The sequence below is a fragment of the Prenolepis imparis genome, unplaced genomic scaffold (assembly GCF_030444845.1).
Source record: "Prenolepis imparis isolate NDT839.2.m4 unplaced genomic scaffold, iyPreImpa1.0 SCAF_15, whole genome shotgun sequence".
NCBI classification, from domain to species: Eukaryota; Metazoa; Arthropoda; class Insecta; order Hymenoptera; family Formicidae; genus Prenolepis; species Prenolepis imparis.
The window spans coordinates 6356601-6373853 of NW_028141173.1; the positions used below are offsets into that span (position 1 = coordinate 6356601).

General features: G+C 39.9%; 1 protein-coding gene across 11 annotated transcripts in view; it reads left to right on the top strand.

Moving 5' to 3' along the window:
* The window catches only part of Gluclalpha (glycine receptor alpha 1), a 49448-nt gene that overhangs the window by 25347 nt on the left and 6848 nt on the right, over positions 1 to 17253 (top strand). For 3 of the 11 annotated variants that reach the window (XM_083055279.1, XM_083055272.1, XM_083055280.1), the window contains exons 4-11: positions 10179 to 10252; positions 11709 to 11778; positions 13464 to 13617; positions 14070 to 14152; positions 14229 to 14363; positions 14456 to 14608; positions 15982 to 16262; positions 16873 to 17249. In XM_083055279.1, the coding sequence (XP_082911405.1) occupies positions 10179 to 10252; positions 11709 to 11778; positions 13464 to 13617; positions 14070 to 14152; positions 14229 to 14363; positions 14456 to 14608; positions 15982 to 16262; positions 16873 to 17103 (1181 nt within the window). In that variant the 3' untranslated portion in view covers positions 17104 to 17249. Of the gene's footprint in view, positions 1 to 4503; positions 4572 to 10178; positions 10253 to 11708; positions 11779 to 13463; positions 13618 to 14069; positions 14153 to 14228; positions 14364 to 14455; positions 14609 to 15981; positions 16263 to 16872; positions 17250 to 17253 lie in introns of those variants that run through there. The other 8 variants (XM_083055275.1, XM_083055274.1, XM_083055281.1 and 5 more) reach the window with 5 other exon arrangements.

Consider the following 17253-nt stretch of genomic DNA (forward strand, 5'->3'; position numbering starts at 1 on the left):
AAATTTTATCCTTAAGGCTCCTGGTACCTTGCCGACCATGTCGGAATCGTGACGTCAGAGGCGAGAAAATACACGCTATTTTTTTTTAGATGCCATATTTCTAAATAAAAACATATTTGCATAAAATAACACTTAAGATCTCTTTAATACACTTCTAAAAAACGCCGAAAACTATCCTTTTCCCTTTATAATCAATCAACAGCTGTAAAATGTAATGAGGCCCAATCCTTCTAGTCTTTGCACATGCGCAGTCATTCCGCATGTCAAAGTCTGATATCTCGATCATTTTAGGGTTGTTGATTGACTGTCGAGGGAAAAGAATAATTTTCGGCGTTTTTTAGAAGTGTATTAAAGAGATCTTAAGTGTTATTTTATGCAAATATGTTTTTATTTAGAAATGGCATCTAAAAAAAATAGCGTGTGTTTTCTCGCCTCTGACGTCACGATTCCAATATGGCCGCGGTGAGCACCCAGGAGCCTTAACATCTCTACACTAAAACCTAGGAGTTACAGAATGTTATCTTACGATTTAAAGATGACGCCTCATTCTACCTCGAAATATGTGCTTAACCCTATAGTAACAGGAAGGACGAAGGGTCTGAGACTTTGCATAAATTGCATATAATTCAAAGGGTTTTTGGTCGTTGATATCAAATCAGGGCTCAGATTTTCAAAATTCAGAAATAGCCGATTCAGTATGACGGACTGAAATCGCACAAAATGGAATAACTCAATCGTGTCACATCTTTGAGGAAGCAACGACTTATAAAAGGTTCTTAGAGTCTCTGATTACAAATGTGAGATCAAAATTATAAAATTCAAAGCGGTGGACTGAAAGTTTAAACTTTTTTGAGACGCCATCTTTAAACTGCAAAACATTCTGCTATAACTTCTAGGTTTTAGTGTAGGGGTCGATTTTTTTATATAGGTGGTTCACGTGACATGGAATGCTCGATATACAATATACATATTTTTTATATTTTTTATTATTATATATATATATATATATTTTCTTAATGTAAGAAAGAAAAGGAAATCTTTTGGAGAAGAATAGGTTCCGTATATCATTAATCAGATTCTAGGAGAGAGAAAAGTTGGATCGGATGGAAGATTGATTCGTTTCCCCGTCGCACGCTCGAATTCGTGCGAAATGCAGAGCTCTCCGACAAATCCGCGATTGTCGCACGAGGGAGAGAGAGAGAAAGAGAGAGAGAGAGAGAGAGAGAGAGAGAGAGAGAGAGAGAGAGAGAGAGAGAGAGAGAGAGAGAGAGAGAGAGAGAGAGAGAGAGAGTGTGTGTGTGTGAGAGAGAGAGAGAGAGAGAGAGAGAGAGAGAGAGAGAGAGAGAGAGAGAGAGAGAGAGAGAGAGAGGCCCTCGTAAGCCTCGCTAGAGCGGCAATATCCGAGGTCCGCTTATTAGATTACGGAGCGTTTAATGCAACTGCAATGCGCCGATTAGCGACACAAAACATTTCCTGATCTGTCCGTCGTTCAATAAGGACGGGGGCCGAAAGCGTACTTTGGGCGGTATATTGTTATTATTTCGCGATCGTTTCGAGAGCAATTTATTACAAAAATCAGGACGCATATAAACATCTGATTCCTGAATTATTATCTTCCATTTACGACAGGGGCGGAAATATATACAGCAATATGAGCCTGGAACGACGAGATATTTTAAATCGCGTGAATTTTTGCGATGCGAGTTGAGAGATTTTTGCTTTGAGTACGAGATTGATGAAGCGGCGATGCGTATTTCTGAAATAAACTTTAATGAACGTTAAATTGATGATGGTTCGCGACTTTTTAACGGTTCGTTTAAAATCCGAATGCGCGATGTTTCAACAATCGATGTTTAGCGGACGTCGACGGAGCGGAAAGAATTGTATTTCAGGGGTTGTCAAAGATTTAACGGACGTTCCGTTAAATCGATATACGTTCTTTCTTTTTCACGGGAATACGTCCATCTTTTTTACACACATATACACGCACACTCGTACAGAGCATTTCCATCCACATTTGATTCACGTGTTTGCTTCATATTTTTTTCCCTTTGACTTTTTAATTATCGAACTTTTCTGTCTTTCCTCATTGATGGACATTATTCCAACATCTTGGAACGTAGAACGACGAACATTTTGTGTAATTCACCAGTGAGAAAAATAAAATGTTTCGCGTGTTCTTCATCAAAAGTATAAAGCTTTTGAACAAATTGTGCCAAGTTAAACAATGTTAAGCTGCAGATTAAGAGACATACATACATTACACACACACACACACACACACAAGGCATGATAAATCTCTATAATAGATACAGACAGGCGATGTGAAAATACAACTTATATATTTTACGTTTACGCAATGTATGCGAAAATGCAAAAAGCAAAAACTCTGCCGACATTTTCGCCTATTGTAGTCTTCGTAATATTGATTAAATCACTCTCTCAATCGCGCCCGATGAAATATATTATCTCGCAAAGTACTTTTTTCCATTATGTAGCGCGAGAGTGGTATTCTGTTGACAGGCACGAACAATGACGTCGTTTTAGAATTTTGCGCGATCGGAGGACAAGTTGCAGATGGAGAGTTCCGAGTTCTCTAACTAAAACAAGACGATATAATTCGCGTAAAACGCACCAATTCGCTCTTCGGCGAAACCAAGCCGTCGAACTACCGATTGTTTCATCGCAAAAAGACGAAAAAAAAAAATAAAAAAAACGTGAGCATGGCAATGGGATTCTAGGATCCTCTCTCTTAGATGGTCCCCGTGCCGATGAGGACGACGATGACGATGACGTATCTCGTCCGAGAGAGCAGCGAAAGAGGTGCAAAGTCGCGACAATCTGGCCTTCAATCCGACCCTTCTGCCTTATAATTAAAGGTCGACCCTCGAAAGAGAGAGAGAGAGAGACATCTGGTCGAATCCGAATTACGGAGGGCGGGGACGAACGAGGCTGTCGATCACATCACCCTAAAAATCCGCACTACAACGCATTTCTTCCCCGAATGTCTGCGCGACTCAACGAATATAGAACTTTCAAGGTTCTTTTTTTTTTTTATTATTTCGAATACAAAGAGTCATCTTCCCTCACATTTTTTTCTCGCATGAAACGTCGCTCTCTTACTCCGAATTTTATTCCCTTTTATACCTTATTTCGCTTATGTATGCATATATTTTCTTCGACGAAATATTTGGGGTATTCCGTCGCCCGCCTTCTTTTAAGATTCAGCCAACCGGCGCGTTTATCTCTCGCCATACTGTGTGAGATTAGACACAACAAAGCGACAGCTCAGGCATTTTGCACATTCGTGTATGGCAACGCGTAAAATATATCCCGCATATCGATTCTGTTCTCTCCTTACTTATATTCTTACGGGGATTATTTACAGTTGGCGGAGCGCGCGGATCAATATAATCGTCGCTTTTAGCGTTGAATATTATCCCTTCTTTGCGGTACGATGCTCTCGTAACAGACCGCATATACGCAGGATATTATTATCATCATCCGCAAGTCCGAATTGATCCGGGTGCAGCTAGCTTTTGCGAGAGACAAGTCCTTTTTTTTCGACCGTAGATGGTTCGCATAAGTATAACTTGCGCGGGACATTAAATTGGACTAATATCGTGCTGCGAAAAGAAAAAAAAAAAAAGAAAAATACGCAAGCTCGTTAAATCGCTGCAGTTAATATACCTATAGCTCGCTCCATCGCATCACACCCCATGTGCCATTTAAATGTCGTAGCGCGTTTATTTAAAATTTTATATATCGATCTCGCACACGATCTCTCTCTGGCATACATATATCCAAAGCTCATCTCCAAGCTCTTTTATATACGCTTTTTACATGTCACATATTGAATCGCGTAATAACGAGATATCACTATGTGCGTCCTGTGCCCCGCGGTAAGATAATGAAAAGGGCCGGAGGAGTGTTTCATAAATTGATTAAAAATTAATTTTCGAATGAAGCGGTTTCGAGTGTGTCATTTGTAAAAAAAGAAAAAAAAACGATTCCGCGGAACGAATATCTGTTATACATTAGGAAAATACTATCGGTTTTCCTAATTTGATCCAATGATGAGAGTTTCGAAATACGTAACGAGGATTTTATCATGATCTTATCGGCATGCAGGGGCACAGAAGTACGTGATAATATCCCATCTTTCGTCCACTAGCTGTGGAAGGAAGTATCATTCCGAAAGCGACACTTGGATCCATTATGCGTTCGAGAATCGAAAAAAAAAAAATCATCTTGTCACACTCGGTCTCTCGATCATCTCCCAACCCTGCCCCCCACCCTGTCACTCATCGATGATCTCCCCTCTACTCTCACACCGCAAATCGTATTTATTACAGAGTCAATCAAATGAAAGCGAAAGCGAATTGACAAAAGCAAAAAAAAAAATGAAAGAAAGAAAGAAAATAAAGCAAGCGATTTTCGGTTCACGGCGACCGATTTAATTAATCGATTTCTTTTGTTCTGTTCCCCGGTCGACGATGTTAGATGGCCCGACAAATGTGAAGGTCAACATCTTTCTCCGCTCTATCAGCAAAATAGATGATTATAATATGGTGAGTGCAATATACAAGTAATCATCAACAAGGCCTACAGTCTGTATAGTCTTCACATATTGTGTACTGAATATATTAACGTCACGTGTATATGATGCCGTAAGATTTGCACTTCTCTGTCTTGTATCTGTATTACGTGCATATATATACAATACATATATATATATATATATATATATATGTATATGTATATATATGCATATATATATATAAATCTCGTGTCTTTGCGCACGTGTATATATATATATATATATGTGCATACTATCACGTGCGTCGCGCTGGACAGTGGATATGTGCTAAACCAAAGTCGCACCTCGCTGATTTTTCTCAATGTCGTTGACTGTCATGTTACGTCTATATACATACGTATTATGCAGGGTGTCCCGGGTTTGCCGTCGCCCTCCAATTGATCCACGGATCCAATTTAGGAGTCGGTCTCTCCTTGAAACGAAAGAGAAAGGGGGATATATCTCCAAAGTTTGTCTTGCTAGCGATCGAGGATGTTGGATTTAGACCTGCACACAAATAATCGTCTATTGTTTTGACTCAAAATTCTATCGCATCTTCAACACCATGTATATGTACATATGTATGGTGTTGAAGAGATGGCACATTGTTGTGGGAAGGAAAGATCGACTTCGAATTGGTCACAGGATCCCCTGAGAGGCGGTGTGCAATCGGCCCTTTGTCTGTCACATTACTGATTGTATACGAACGTTCGATTGACTGTACGTTGCAACCACGTCTTGTGCCTTGTTGGAAACCTTTTTTGCTATAGAGAAACTGACTGACGTGCCCGCGAAAGAAAAAAAAAAATAAATAAAAAGAGAGACGGCGAAATGTATAATCGGGCACGCGTTTCGCAATGCAAACCAAAATACGTTTCGAGACACGTTGCAGGGCCTCAGGTTCACTCGCCGAACGAACGGGAGGATAGCAAGAGCTCACACTAATGTGCACACTAACGTGTCTCTGTCTCGTCGATGCGATTTCCGTGTAATTCTCCCGTAATAGCGGGTGTATCTCGGAATTCTGTGTTCTTGAGAGCTCATCAAGGAATATGAGGGTCGCGTAAGAATGGAGGACAATTTTTGTTGCGACTGAGGGAAGGGATAAGATAAATATGAAATTTCCGGGCGCGACTTTTATTATACGTCGTGAAACAAGGGGTCTCTTCGCGATAAGGGGTCGCGCCATTCTCACTTGTCTGTCGATTCACTTTGATACCTGCCAAACACAGTTTCGGGAGGAACCCCCTGTCACCCTCGCTGCTCGAAATCGCGATTCAATCATCAATTTCCCTGCCTCGCCGGCCGTCACACGAAACCCGTCGGATAATTGGCTAGTATTCTGCCTCGACGATTCAGAGACTCGTTAACGCTTGCGCCAGCATCATACGATACTTATTCACATATACGCATATCCTTCTCCCTACCTCCGTCGTTCGGACATCATACGCTCGTGAATCATTATAAATCGAAACTTTATATATGTATTATGTAATCATCATGTCGCGGACGGCAAGGATATCGCGAGAAAAAGTATCTCGGTCGGTTCAATTTTAGGCCCTGCAAGAATTCCGTTCCTTTCTTCGTCTTCGTCTTCTTCTTCTTCTTCTCCTACTTCTATCTATATCTATCTTTCTCGCTGTCTCCTCTTTCATTCTGCATATCACGCTCTCATAAGTACGCGAGCACGTTCGGTATCGCTTATCCTGACAAATATTTGTTGACTGAACGAACATTGGAACGGATTCTCTCCATTCTAAAGGATGGGGGAGAATGAAATTCGTGCGTGTGGGAATGGATGTCGCCTGTTAGAGCTCTATTGCGAGCAAACATGTTAAAGACGATGGTGACGGTGAATTTTGTACGAGCGCGTCGAAGACGAAAGGGGGAAAATTCATATTATAACCCGTTCTCCGTAAAGAGCACACGAGGAAACGTCGCACTTGGGCGAAACCAAATTATAATTCAACACACGTGAGGCTGCCTCTCATCGGTGAGAGAACGGACGAATCGCCGAGCGAGCTGATTGGCAGTATTAAAATCCCAAATTTTTTCGGCAAACCCTCTATGACCTAACAAAATTGCGAAATATTGCGTAAGTTGGATGACGGAGAGTTTTAGCGATCGACGTATAGAAGTAAAATAATAAATGATAAAGGACCCAGTCAAACATCTCGTAGAGCGCGAGTTTTTCGCGTTTGACTGGCTGTAAATTAGTAATCATCTATTATTTAGCTTTGAGCTTATTAGATTTTTCGTTCAGCAGACAATATAAGCTACAACATGTGAGAAAACCAGATCTTATTAAGATTCAATTTTATATGATTAGTACATGGTTTTTCAGGCTACTGGCTCCTTGCCGACCATGTCGAAATCGTGACGTCAGAGGCGAAAAAACACACGCTAAAATTTCTTAGATGCCATTTCGAAATAAAAAAATATTTCGATGAAACAGCACTTCAGATGGCTTTAGCACACTCTTAAAAAACACCGAAAACTATCCTTTCTCCTTTATAATCAATCAACAGCTGTAAAATGTAATATTATGAAGCCCAGTCCGTCTGGTCTTTGCACATGCGCAATCATTCCGCATGTCAAAGTCTGATCTGATATCTCGATCCTTTTACAGATGTTGATTAATTATAAAGGGAAAAGGATAGTTTTCGGGGTTTTTTTAAGAGTGTGCTAAAGCCATCTGAAGTGCTGTTTAATCGAAATATTTTTTCATTAAAAAATGGCATCTAAAAATTTTCAGCGTGTGCTTTCTCGCCTCTGACGTCACAATCCAATATGGCCGCGGTGAGCACCCAGGAGCCTTAACATATATGTATAAAATCCTAGATGAAATTGAGTTCCGATAAAATTAACTGATTTTCTCACATGTAACTTATGACGTGCTGAACAAAAAATGTAATGGACTCAAAGCTAAATAATAAATGGTTACTGATTTACAGTCAATCAAACACGAAAAATTAGGACTTTTTTTGTTTTTTGACTCATTGTAATTCAGTAACTGTCCATTATTTAGCTTTGAGGCCATTACATCTTTTGATTAGAATGCTTTAAACCTACAACATATCAAAACCAATTCCACTGAAAGCCAAAATCCCATGTATTTTGTGCGGGGTTCTTTCGAGAACAAACATTTTTCGACAATTACTATTTTTATCCTATTCATTCGACAATAATTGTACATTTCGTTTATTATTCAGTTTCATTATTTTAGCACATTCTCGATTATTGTAAAATTGTATGTATATTTTTTTAATAACGAGGAGAAAATATTTTTAAACGCGGATTAACAAATATATTATAGCGCTCTTTTTCCCGCTCTCGGGCCACGAACGTGTTAGAGAAATGAGGATAATAAAGTTAATACGGCCTACGGAGGGTTTGCGAGAATACTTTTCGCGGCGCTATCCCATTATCCCATTGCCATCAGGACAATTGCCGGAACAACAAAAGGACGACGATACGATGTGTACTTTTTCGTCGCTCGAACTCGCCGTTTTGCACGTGGGAGATCGAGGACTCGACTCGAGACCAATTAGCCTTTCGTCGCTTCGCATAATCGAGTTGTGCTCCTTCGCACCGAGCAAGTCTGTATATCCCAGACACATTAAAAATATCCCGCACGATTCTCCGGGGACAGTAACTATCGCTATTTCCGCGACGATCAACGTAAAAAAAAAAGAAACAAAAAGGGGAAGCTTCGCCAAATGGTCGGCTAAACGCCAAACGTATTGCCTTTGCGCGTAAACTCGAGAATTTCGCGAGAGAGAGAGAGAGAGAGAGAGAGAGAGAGAGAGAGAGAGAGAGAGAGAGAGAGAGAGAGAGAGAGAGAGAGTGAGAGAGCCCAACTGCTATCTGGAGCAACGGCTTTACTAGAGGTAAGAGCCAATGAAAAATTACGAGCCCCAGCTGTTACGCGCGTAACAGTGTTTACGGTGCAACAGAATCAGGAATTCGTTGTGCGTCCCGCCGTAATATTAGATCTTATGGGCGAGGATCGTTGTTGGACGTAAACTCGAGAGCTGTGCGGTTACCTTTATTCTTTATTTTTTTTTTTTTTTTCTTTTTCTTTAATATAGAACACTGAATAATTTTGTGGATATGCTTTGCACTTGTTCTTGTATAGCGTAAAAACTGGAGATATATATATATTCACTGTATGTAGATTTTTTGTACGCCAAAGATTTGTATGAAGCTGCCCCCCCTCCCTCGATATGTATATCTCACTGTTATTCGTATTATATATTTTTTTATGTCGTCGTCATTTGGGTGTAGATCTACTCGATGATGCGAAATGCTCGATTGAGAGAACAAGCGAAGTATTCTTTTTTTTCTGGCAAAAACGTTTGGTAAGGGCTACAAAATGTGTACACAAACTTTCCGCATCGCACACACACACACACACACACACACAATTTTTATTTCGTTCCATGTGTGCTTCTCGATTTGAATGGTTGGTTGGTTTTATTTTTTCGAAAAAAAGGCGCGGATTCGAGATTTTTCCACGAAAATATATTGCCGCGATGATCCGGCAATCAGAATGCTCGTTTTAGGTATCATTGTCGACTCTTAAAATAAAGTTGAATGTCAAAAGGTCTTGTCGCACTAGTGGCGATTTATTCCGCCGGTCGATGTAGAGCTCTATATGTAAGGTAAGATATATACACATATCTCTATTTGATAGAACAATCTTATTGATTTTCGTTCGCATATTTCGACGACGCCCTATAACGTCGTTTTATGCACACTTTTTTTCCATGCGGACAAAAGCGACGATCATTTTTACCTCGAAAAAGAAAAAAAATGTGAAAACGCATCTCGCGATCGCGGTAATACTGTTTTACAGTTCCAAGGAGCTAGCTCGTCCTCTAACACAAGAAGGATAAGTATCTTGAACTACAAACCGGCATCTCTCAAATGGAGTTTAACACATGTTCCTCTGTAAGTGATGTAGATCGGTAGAAAAGGAAACGAGAAAAGCGACGCGAAAAAAAAATAAAATAAAATAAACGAATGGAAGTTCGAGAGAAGGTGGTCTGGTTCTGGCGCAATGTTCGTCAATTTTTTCAGAAACTTATCAAATAAGTGCGAATAACGAATGGGGTGCGAGAGAGACTGGTCGCTGAAAGAAAATTAACGACGGGGAACCAGACGTTTATTGGACGAGAGTTAGCCAGGAGAAAAGCCGGACGTGAAGAGCGAAACGCGCACACGTATATAACACACAATACATACACGCATGCACACACGAAAAGGTGAAAAAGTCGGCTCTCGGAGGGAAAACTAGGAAACTACGAGAACCCGAGACAGAGAAAAGAAGGGCCAGCGCGGAACGGAGAGAGCCTAATGTTTTTCACGTTCAAAAAACACCGTAGCGAAACCGCACACCGCACACGAAGGATACAAATTGGCGGTCGGTAGGTCGAGGAAAACAAAGAGACTAAAAAGGAAACATATATATACGTATATGTGTATATATATATATATATATATATATATATATATATGTACACATGTGTGTAAATATATATATATATATATAAGCGGAAGCGCGCACTCTCCCCCTTTTATACCCTCTCTGAAATAGGAAACAGGGCACGGGACTTCGTCGCCGGGGGCAGAAAAGGTCGCAGGCGAGAACCGGGGAAAACACGAGACACCGTGAGCCAAACTGCATGCGTTGTTCTCTCTCTCTGTATCGCTTTTTTAAACAGATTGCGTTGTAGACATATATTTCTGGCGTTTGACCTGATATTATATATACATTCCGGTAGGTCCCCCTTTTTTCTCGATGTACGCTTTTGCATGGCTCTTATAAACCCCTCGCACCTTGGTCCTTCCCTCCCCTCCCCCTGCTTTCACCCCCGCCATTTCTTGGCTGCACTGCGATGTATCGGAATATCTATTAACGACAGATCGGCCGATTTGTCGATGCTTGCGTGTCGCCCTCGAAATTGCATGAAAATCGCTTCTGACGGTGAAAAGCGTCCCCGGATGTCTCTCTCTCTCTAAATAATGCACATTATAACGAGAGTGTATTTTCGTTCTCTTTTCCTGGGACGCTCTTTCCGTCTCCTTTCTGTCGCGACGATACACATTTCTCGACACATATATGTTACCGGTTGATAGATGGTCTTCGTCACGGATTGACACGTGTACGTACGTCGTACTCAAAAGTCGATAGAGTGACGTCCTCCTATACGTGGATGTGACGATACTACCGGTTTCGATCCGTGACGAATCGACTTGTCGACGATACGCGATGACTCCAAGGGAGATTAATCGGGCAGATGTGGATCGACGAATCTTGCTGACCTCGTCAATCTTTATAATCGTAGATTAAAATCACGTAGAATGTTCCTGTTCTGACGTAGAAAATGACTCGAACGATAGTTTACTTCTTTCTTTTTTTTTTTTACATTCTGCTGAAATTACAAATGACAAGTACATAAGTACGTATCTCGATCTGATAACGATCTGATATATAATAAGTCGAAAAGTCAGAACATTCGAATATCTGATGAAAAGAAGAATATCCTTATATAATTCTATTATCCATATCTGCATCAACGATCTTTCACGGTAAGAATATCGATTTGACGTTTGCGAGATAATATTATAAGAAGTGCGAGAGTATATTTTTTTACCAAATCGCTACCAGAAAAGGGGGAGAATTGATTATTATACGGCAAATAAATTCTCTCATTTATCAAGTTCTCCCCCGTCGAGAGATTATTATTACTATTGGATACACCGGGGGAGAGAAAATGATAATTATTGAATGAGAAATAAAATTGTGTAATTATATCTTCGCGCGGTCTCTTTCGTTAAATTGCAAAGCCATCATTTGCATAAAGCTATTTTCTTCTTTCGTTACGACGACTATATATATAGGACTTGCCATATTATAAATGCCATCTGATTTGAGATTCTGGGCGATTTAGACTTTTGCCGCTTTTCATTTCACGTCTCGCACGTTGGTTTCTTCTTTACTTTACGAAACTTTATTAATTTGGAAAGACCATAGCTCGCGGGTGGTTAAGAAGAAAGGGAAACAACTCGTCGCCATCTCACGCGGGACGCTGTTTAATTGCAATTTTTTCTTCTTTCTCTCTAGGAATACTCCGTACAATTAACATTTCGGGAACAATGGTTCGATGAGAGATTACAATTTGACGACTTTGGAGGTACGTAGAAATTTTTAAACAATATTTTATACATATATATTTACGCTTAATCTAAAGAGTGACCCCAAAAACACCAGTTTTTTAGCCTATTTTGTGGCCCTCGAAATTCGAAATCTCTGACAAATTTAAAGTTGAGCAATTCTGCACAATAGTTCCTTACAGATTCCTCTTATAGAAGAGGATTCTCTTTATTTTCAGAAACTATTCTTCAGACGCGGTTTCCGGCCAAAGGGTTAGTCCTACGAAAAAATACAATAAACCTTTTTTGCGCAGAATTTCAAGACAAACAACTTTTATTTGAAACATTTTTTCGTATCTTATATCCGTTCTTGAGAAATTCAACAAAAACTTTTTTGAAAGTAGTTTTTATCCCTTAAGGCTCCTGGTACCTTGTCGACCATGTCGGAATCGTGACGTCAGAGGCGAGAAAACACACGCTAAAATTTTTTAGATGCCATTTCTAAATAAAAACATATTTGCATAAAATAACACTTAAGATCTCTTTAATACACTTTTAAAAAACGCCGAAAACTATCCTTTTCCCTTTATAATCAATCAACAGCTGTAAAATGTAATATTATGAGGCCCAGTCCGTCTGGTCTTTGCACATGCGCAGTCATTCCGCATGTGTCAAAGTCTGATATCTCGATCATTTTACGGTTGTTGATTGACTGTCGAGGGAAAAGAATAGTTTTCGGCGTTTTTTACAAGTGTATTAAAGAGATCTTAAGTGTTATTTTATGCAAATATGTTTTTATTTAGAAATGGCATCTAAGAAATCTCAACGTGTTATTTCTCGCCTCTGACGTCACGATTCCAATATGGCCGCGGTGAGCACCCAGGAGCCTTAAAAAAAATTAAGCAACAGGGCTAAAGGAGTCGGATTTTTTACAGTGGTCAGAGAACCATTCTGACTAATTTTAGACAAAATACCACTATATTATCAGAAGTTTTTGTGCTTGGACAATATTGAAATTTGGTCACTTTATAATCTCCAAAATAACCCGTATGCTCAACTTTAAATTTTTCAGAGATTAATGTCCCATCATTCAGCATCGTTTGACATACAATTCGATTCGAATTTCGAGGATCACAAAATAGGCTACATTTCACTCTTTTTCCCACGCGTGATACTTTCGGTATATCGATTTTAACGCTAATGAGGATTACACGCGATATAAAATGGAAACAACAATCATGTAATTCCGTTACAAGAATAACACATTAATCGTGCTATATATATAACAGGATTTTAAACGTTGAATATATTCTGTCCGAACGTTTCTCGCGATGAAAAGTTATATAAAATAGCTCGACCAAATCTCATTCTCTTTTCATTTAAACAAATGCCAAAGTATTTTTACGCAATATAGTATCGCATAATTTGGTACATGCGCGAGAATCTCTCCGCACGTATATAAAGGGCATTTATATTAAACTTTTTTTTTTCCATATCGCCCGTAAAAGGGCGAGTCATAACATTTTATTCTCGACGAGCAACGGTCGTTACGCAAATTTAACACACAGTGGCCACTTTTATCTCTCTCTCCTCTCTTTCCTAAATTGCCGCTCGTGCAATTCTTTATGTGTGTTTACCCCCGAACCGTACGTTTTTTTTTAACGAGCGACGCATACCAAAGAGCGATTTTTCGCGGAATGAAAAATTGTCGGACTGTCCGTTGCAGGTAGACTTAAATATTTAACTCTTACGGAGGCGTCGAGGGTCTGGATGCCAGATCTGTTTTTCTCGAACGAGAAGGAGGGCCATTTCCACAATATCATTATGCCCAACGTATATATACGAATTTTTCCCAACGGCTCGGTTCTTTACAGCATACGGTGAGTATCCATCCTCGCCTTCGGTAAAAAACGTCCGTCAGAGCCAATTCAATCAACGAGAGATGACGTAATTTTTATAAAAGATCGACATGAAAAACGCGCTTTTTTAATTTTTTATTTTTCGTTATTTTTCGGTAAACATCGCACGCAGTTTTCTTTTTTTTTTTTTTTTTTTTTTCGACCAGTTTATCCGATCGACATTTAAATCACGTCGCTTCGATATAAACCAGAATACATTATATACCCGTCCCGCGTTTCATTCTCCGTATAATTGAATGTTGTGAAATTCGCTTCGCTAATGTACACACCGGGGAGATCTATCTTGTGTACCCTGACAATCGAACACGCATACGTTCTCTCGTTATATCGCGAATTGGATCCATCTCTTTTTTTTTTTTTTCCTTCACCCCACAGAGAACATTATACACATAATCTGTTTTGCCCTGGCGCAGGATATCCTTGACGCTCTCCTGTCCCATGAATCTGAAACTGTATCCCCTGGATCGACAAGTTTGCTCACTTCGTATGGCCAGTTGTAAGTAACAACAGTTGTAATTAATCGCGATTACACGCGCAAATAATAATTACGCCTCCTTTCCCTTCTTCGACAGACGGATGGACGACGGACGACTTGGTCTTTCTCTGGAAGGAAGGCGATCCCGTTCAAGTGGTCAAGAATTTACATCTGCCCAGGTTCACCCTGGAGAAATTCCTCACGGATTACTGCAATAGTAAAACGAACACCGGTGAGTAGAATCGCTGTAGATGGTTCAGGATACACTGTAGACGAAAACCCTAACGTAATCTGACGAGATTATTGGATGTTAAAAAAATATAGGAGAATACAGCTGCTTGAAAGTGGACCTGCTATTCAAGAGGGAATTCAGCTACTATCTCATCCAAATCTACATCCCGTGCTGCATGCTCGTTATCGTGTCCTGGGTGTCTTTCTGGCTGGATCAGAGCGCCGTGCCCGCCCGAGTGTCACTAGGTACAAATTATCACGGCTAATCTAAACGCGCAAGCGTTCGTGTCCAGGCTCGTGTTATCGGACAACGCAGAACTTTGATTGCTCATTTACATATTTATTGGCGACTCTTTGGCAATAACAAGAGTATAGAATTACAAGAGTCGAGAACGCAATATATTAACGAGAAATGAAACATAATCATCGCGAGATAGAGATTAAAGTAGACTTTCGAAAATTTTTAAAGCACTAAATATTTACATAGAATTTTGGATTTCGGTGGAATTGGTTGTTTTTTTTTTCATATGTAGTAGATTACGACTTGCTGAACAAAAGATGTCAAGTCTCAAAGCTATATATTGGATAGTTACTAACAATAAGTTACAGTCAGTCGAACAGCTCGTAAAGCCCGAATTTTTTATAGTAACTGTCTATTATTTAGCTTTGCGTCTATTATATATTTTGTTCAACAGATCATAAGCTACAATATATGAGAAAACCAGCTGATCTTAGATTCAAGATTTAATTTTACAGGCTTAATATGGAATTTTTTGATATATAAAATCCTAGATAAAATCCTAGATGAAATTGAATCCCGATAAAATCAGCCGGTTTTCCCACATGATGTAGCTTATGACCTGCTGTACAAAAAATGTAATAGACTCAAAGCTAAATAATAGATTACACAGATATACAGGCTCTTGAACATGACATCGAGCATATATATGGAGACACAACCTAAGGATGACGTGCATACCAGGGAACCCGTTAGATTAGACTTTCTAATGTAATTGACACGCGCGAATCATCCGTTTAACAATTAAGTATTATGTAAGTTTGAAAACCGTTAACATCGTAGGGACTTTAGATTAAATTTATTGTATCAGTTAGGTATTGCGCTGAGGAGAGTCCAAAAAAAGGACAGAAACGTTCGCGTTTTTATATATATGATTTACGTTTTTATATATATGATTTATTTTGAATAAACTAAAATGTTTGCGCCTTAATTACTGCGCTGGTTCCTTCGCCTTTCTTTGTAATACATTTTAAATAATAGATAGTTACTGATTTACAGCCAGTCAAACACGAAAAATTCAGATTCTGGAAGTTGATTGACTGACTGTAGCTCAGAAAGTGTCCATTATTTAGCTTTGAGGCTATTACATCTTTTGTTCAACAGGTCATAAGCCACAACATATAAAAAACCAGCTGATTTAACCGAAATCCATTTAGGATTGCGGGGTATTTTGCTTGCAGAAAAATCAAAATAATCAATATAATGATGATCTAAAAAAAAGGAGAAACCTTGTAACTGTGTTGTCTACTTTCTATTACGATTCTTCTCTCTTCTCTCGTCATGGGAGACATGATCCTTCTTAACATCTGTCCTTCTCCAGGCGTTACGACACTGTTGACGATGGCCACGCAGACATCAGGGATAAACGCCTCACTGCCACCGGTCTCTTATACCAAGGCCATTGACGTTTGGACGGGGGTGTGCTTGACCTTCGTGTTTGGCGCTCTACTCGAATTTGCGTTGGTCAACTACGCGTCGCGCAGCGACATGCACAGCGACAACATGAAGAAGCAGTTCCCGCCGAGCGAGATGGAGCATTCGTCGTCGATCGACCCATCCTCGGAACTGCTCGAGCCGGACGGATCCGCCAACTTCGCTATGGTCAGTATACCAAGAACAGAGAGATATATACATATACGTGATGCGTTTCTCGAGATTCCGAGCACGCTCGGGATGCTTTATAGAGATGGTCACCGTGCTTTTACTGGCCACCGCTTCTATTCGAACGTTCCTCTGTCGGCATCTTATTCGATTTGCTCTCGTTCGTTACGAGAAAAAGTGTAATTGAAAATTCTCAGAGTCTTTCGAAACAAAATGAAATTTAGAAATGTCTTGCTTACTTTAAATGATTTGTAATTTACAACGAAATTTTATTTATAATTTTTTATCGCTATAATATTACTGAAAAATACACGTATCAGGATATATATAATATTAAAATATGCAGCACAAAATTATAAATAGATCTCCTTCTTGAATTTTGTAGCGAGTTAGATTTCAATCCTCTAAACTTGGACTAGGAGAAGATCTGAATTTTTCACGTGTGTCGAGTTTGTTCTCAAACATTTTCTACATCTAAAATTCCTAGATTGAAACAAGATTATAGAGTTAGAGTTTCTGTTATTTGGCAAAGTGGAGAGAATCGAAATTGCTTGAATTGAGAAAAGGAGTGCGAACAATTAACGGATCAATATCGCCTGAATTCTTTCAGAAGCCTCTCGTCCGACACCCGGAGGATTCCATGTCGGATAAATTGCGGCAGTGCGAAATACATATGCAACCACGGAAAAAAAACTGCTGCAGGTCGTGGCTGTCCAAGTTCCCGACGAGGTCCAAGCGCATCGACGTTATCTCACGGATCTTCTTCCCAATCGTATTCGCTTTCTTCAACCTCACGTACTGGTCCACGTACCTGTTTCGGGAGGAGGAGGAGGGCGAGTAAACCACGAAGAGGAAGCGCTCGGATCAACAAGGGAAGTGGCTCGCGGCCATCCTCAGCAACAACAGTTTCAACAACAGACACGACCGCCGCAACAACGTTCGCGTCCTCGTCACCGACAGCCGTACAATCATCCTCAGAATCATCATCATC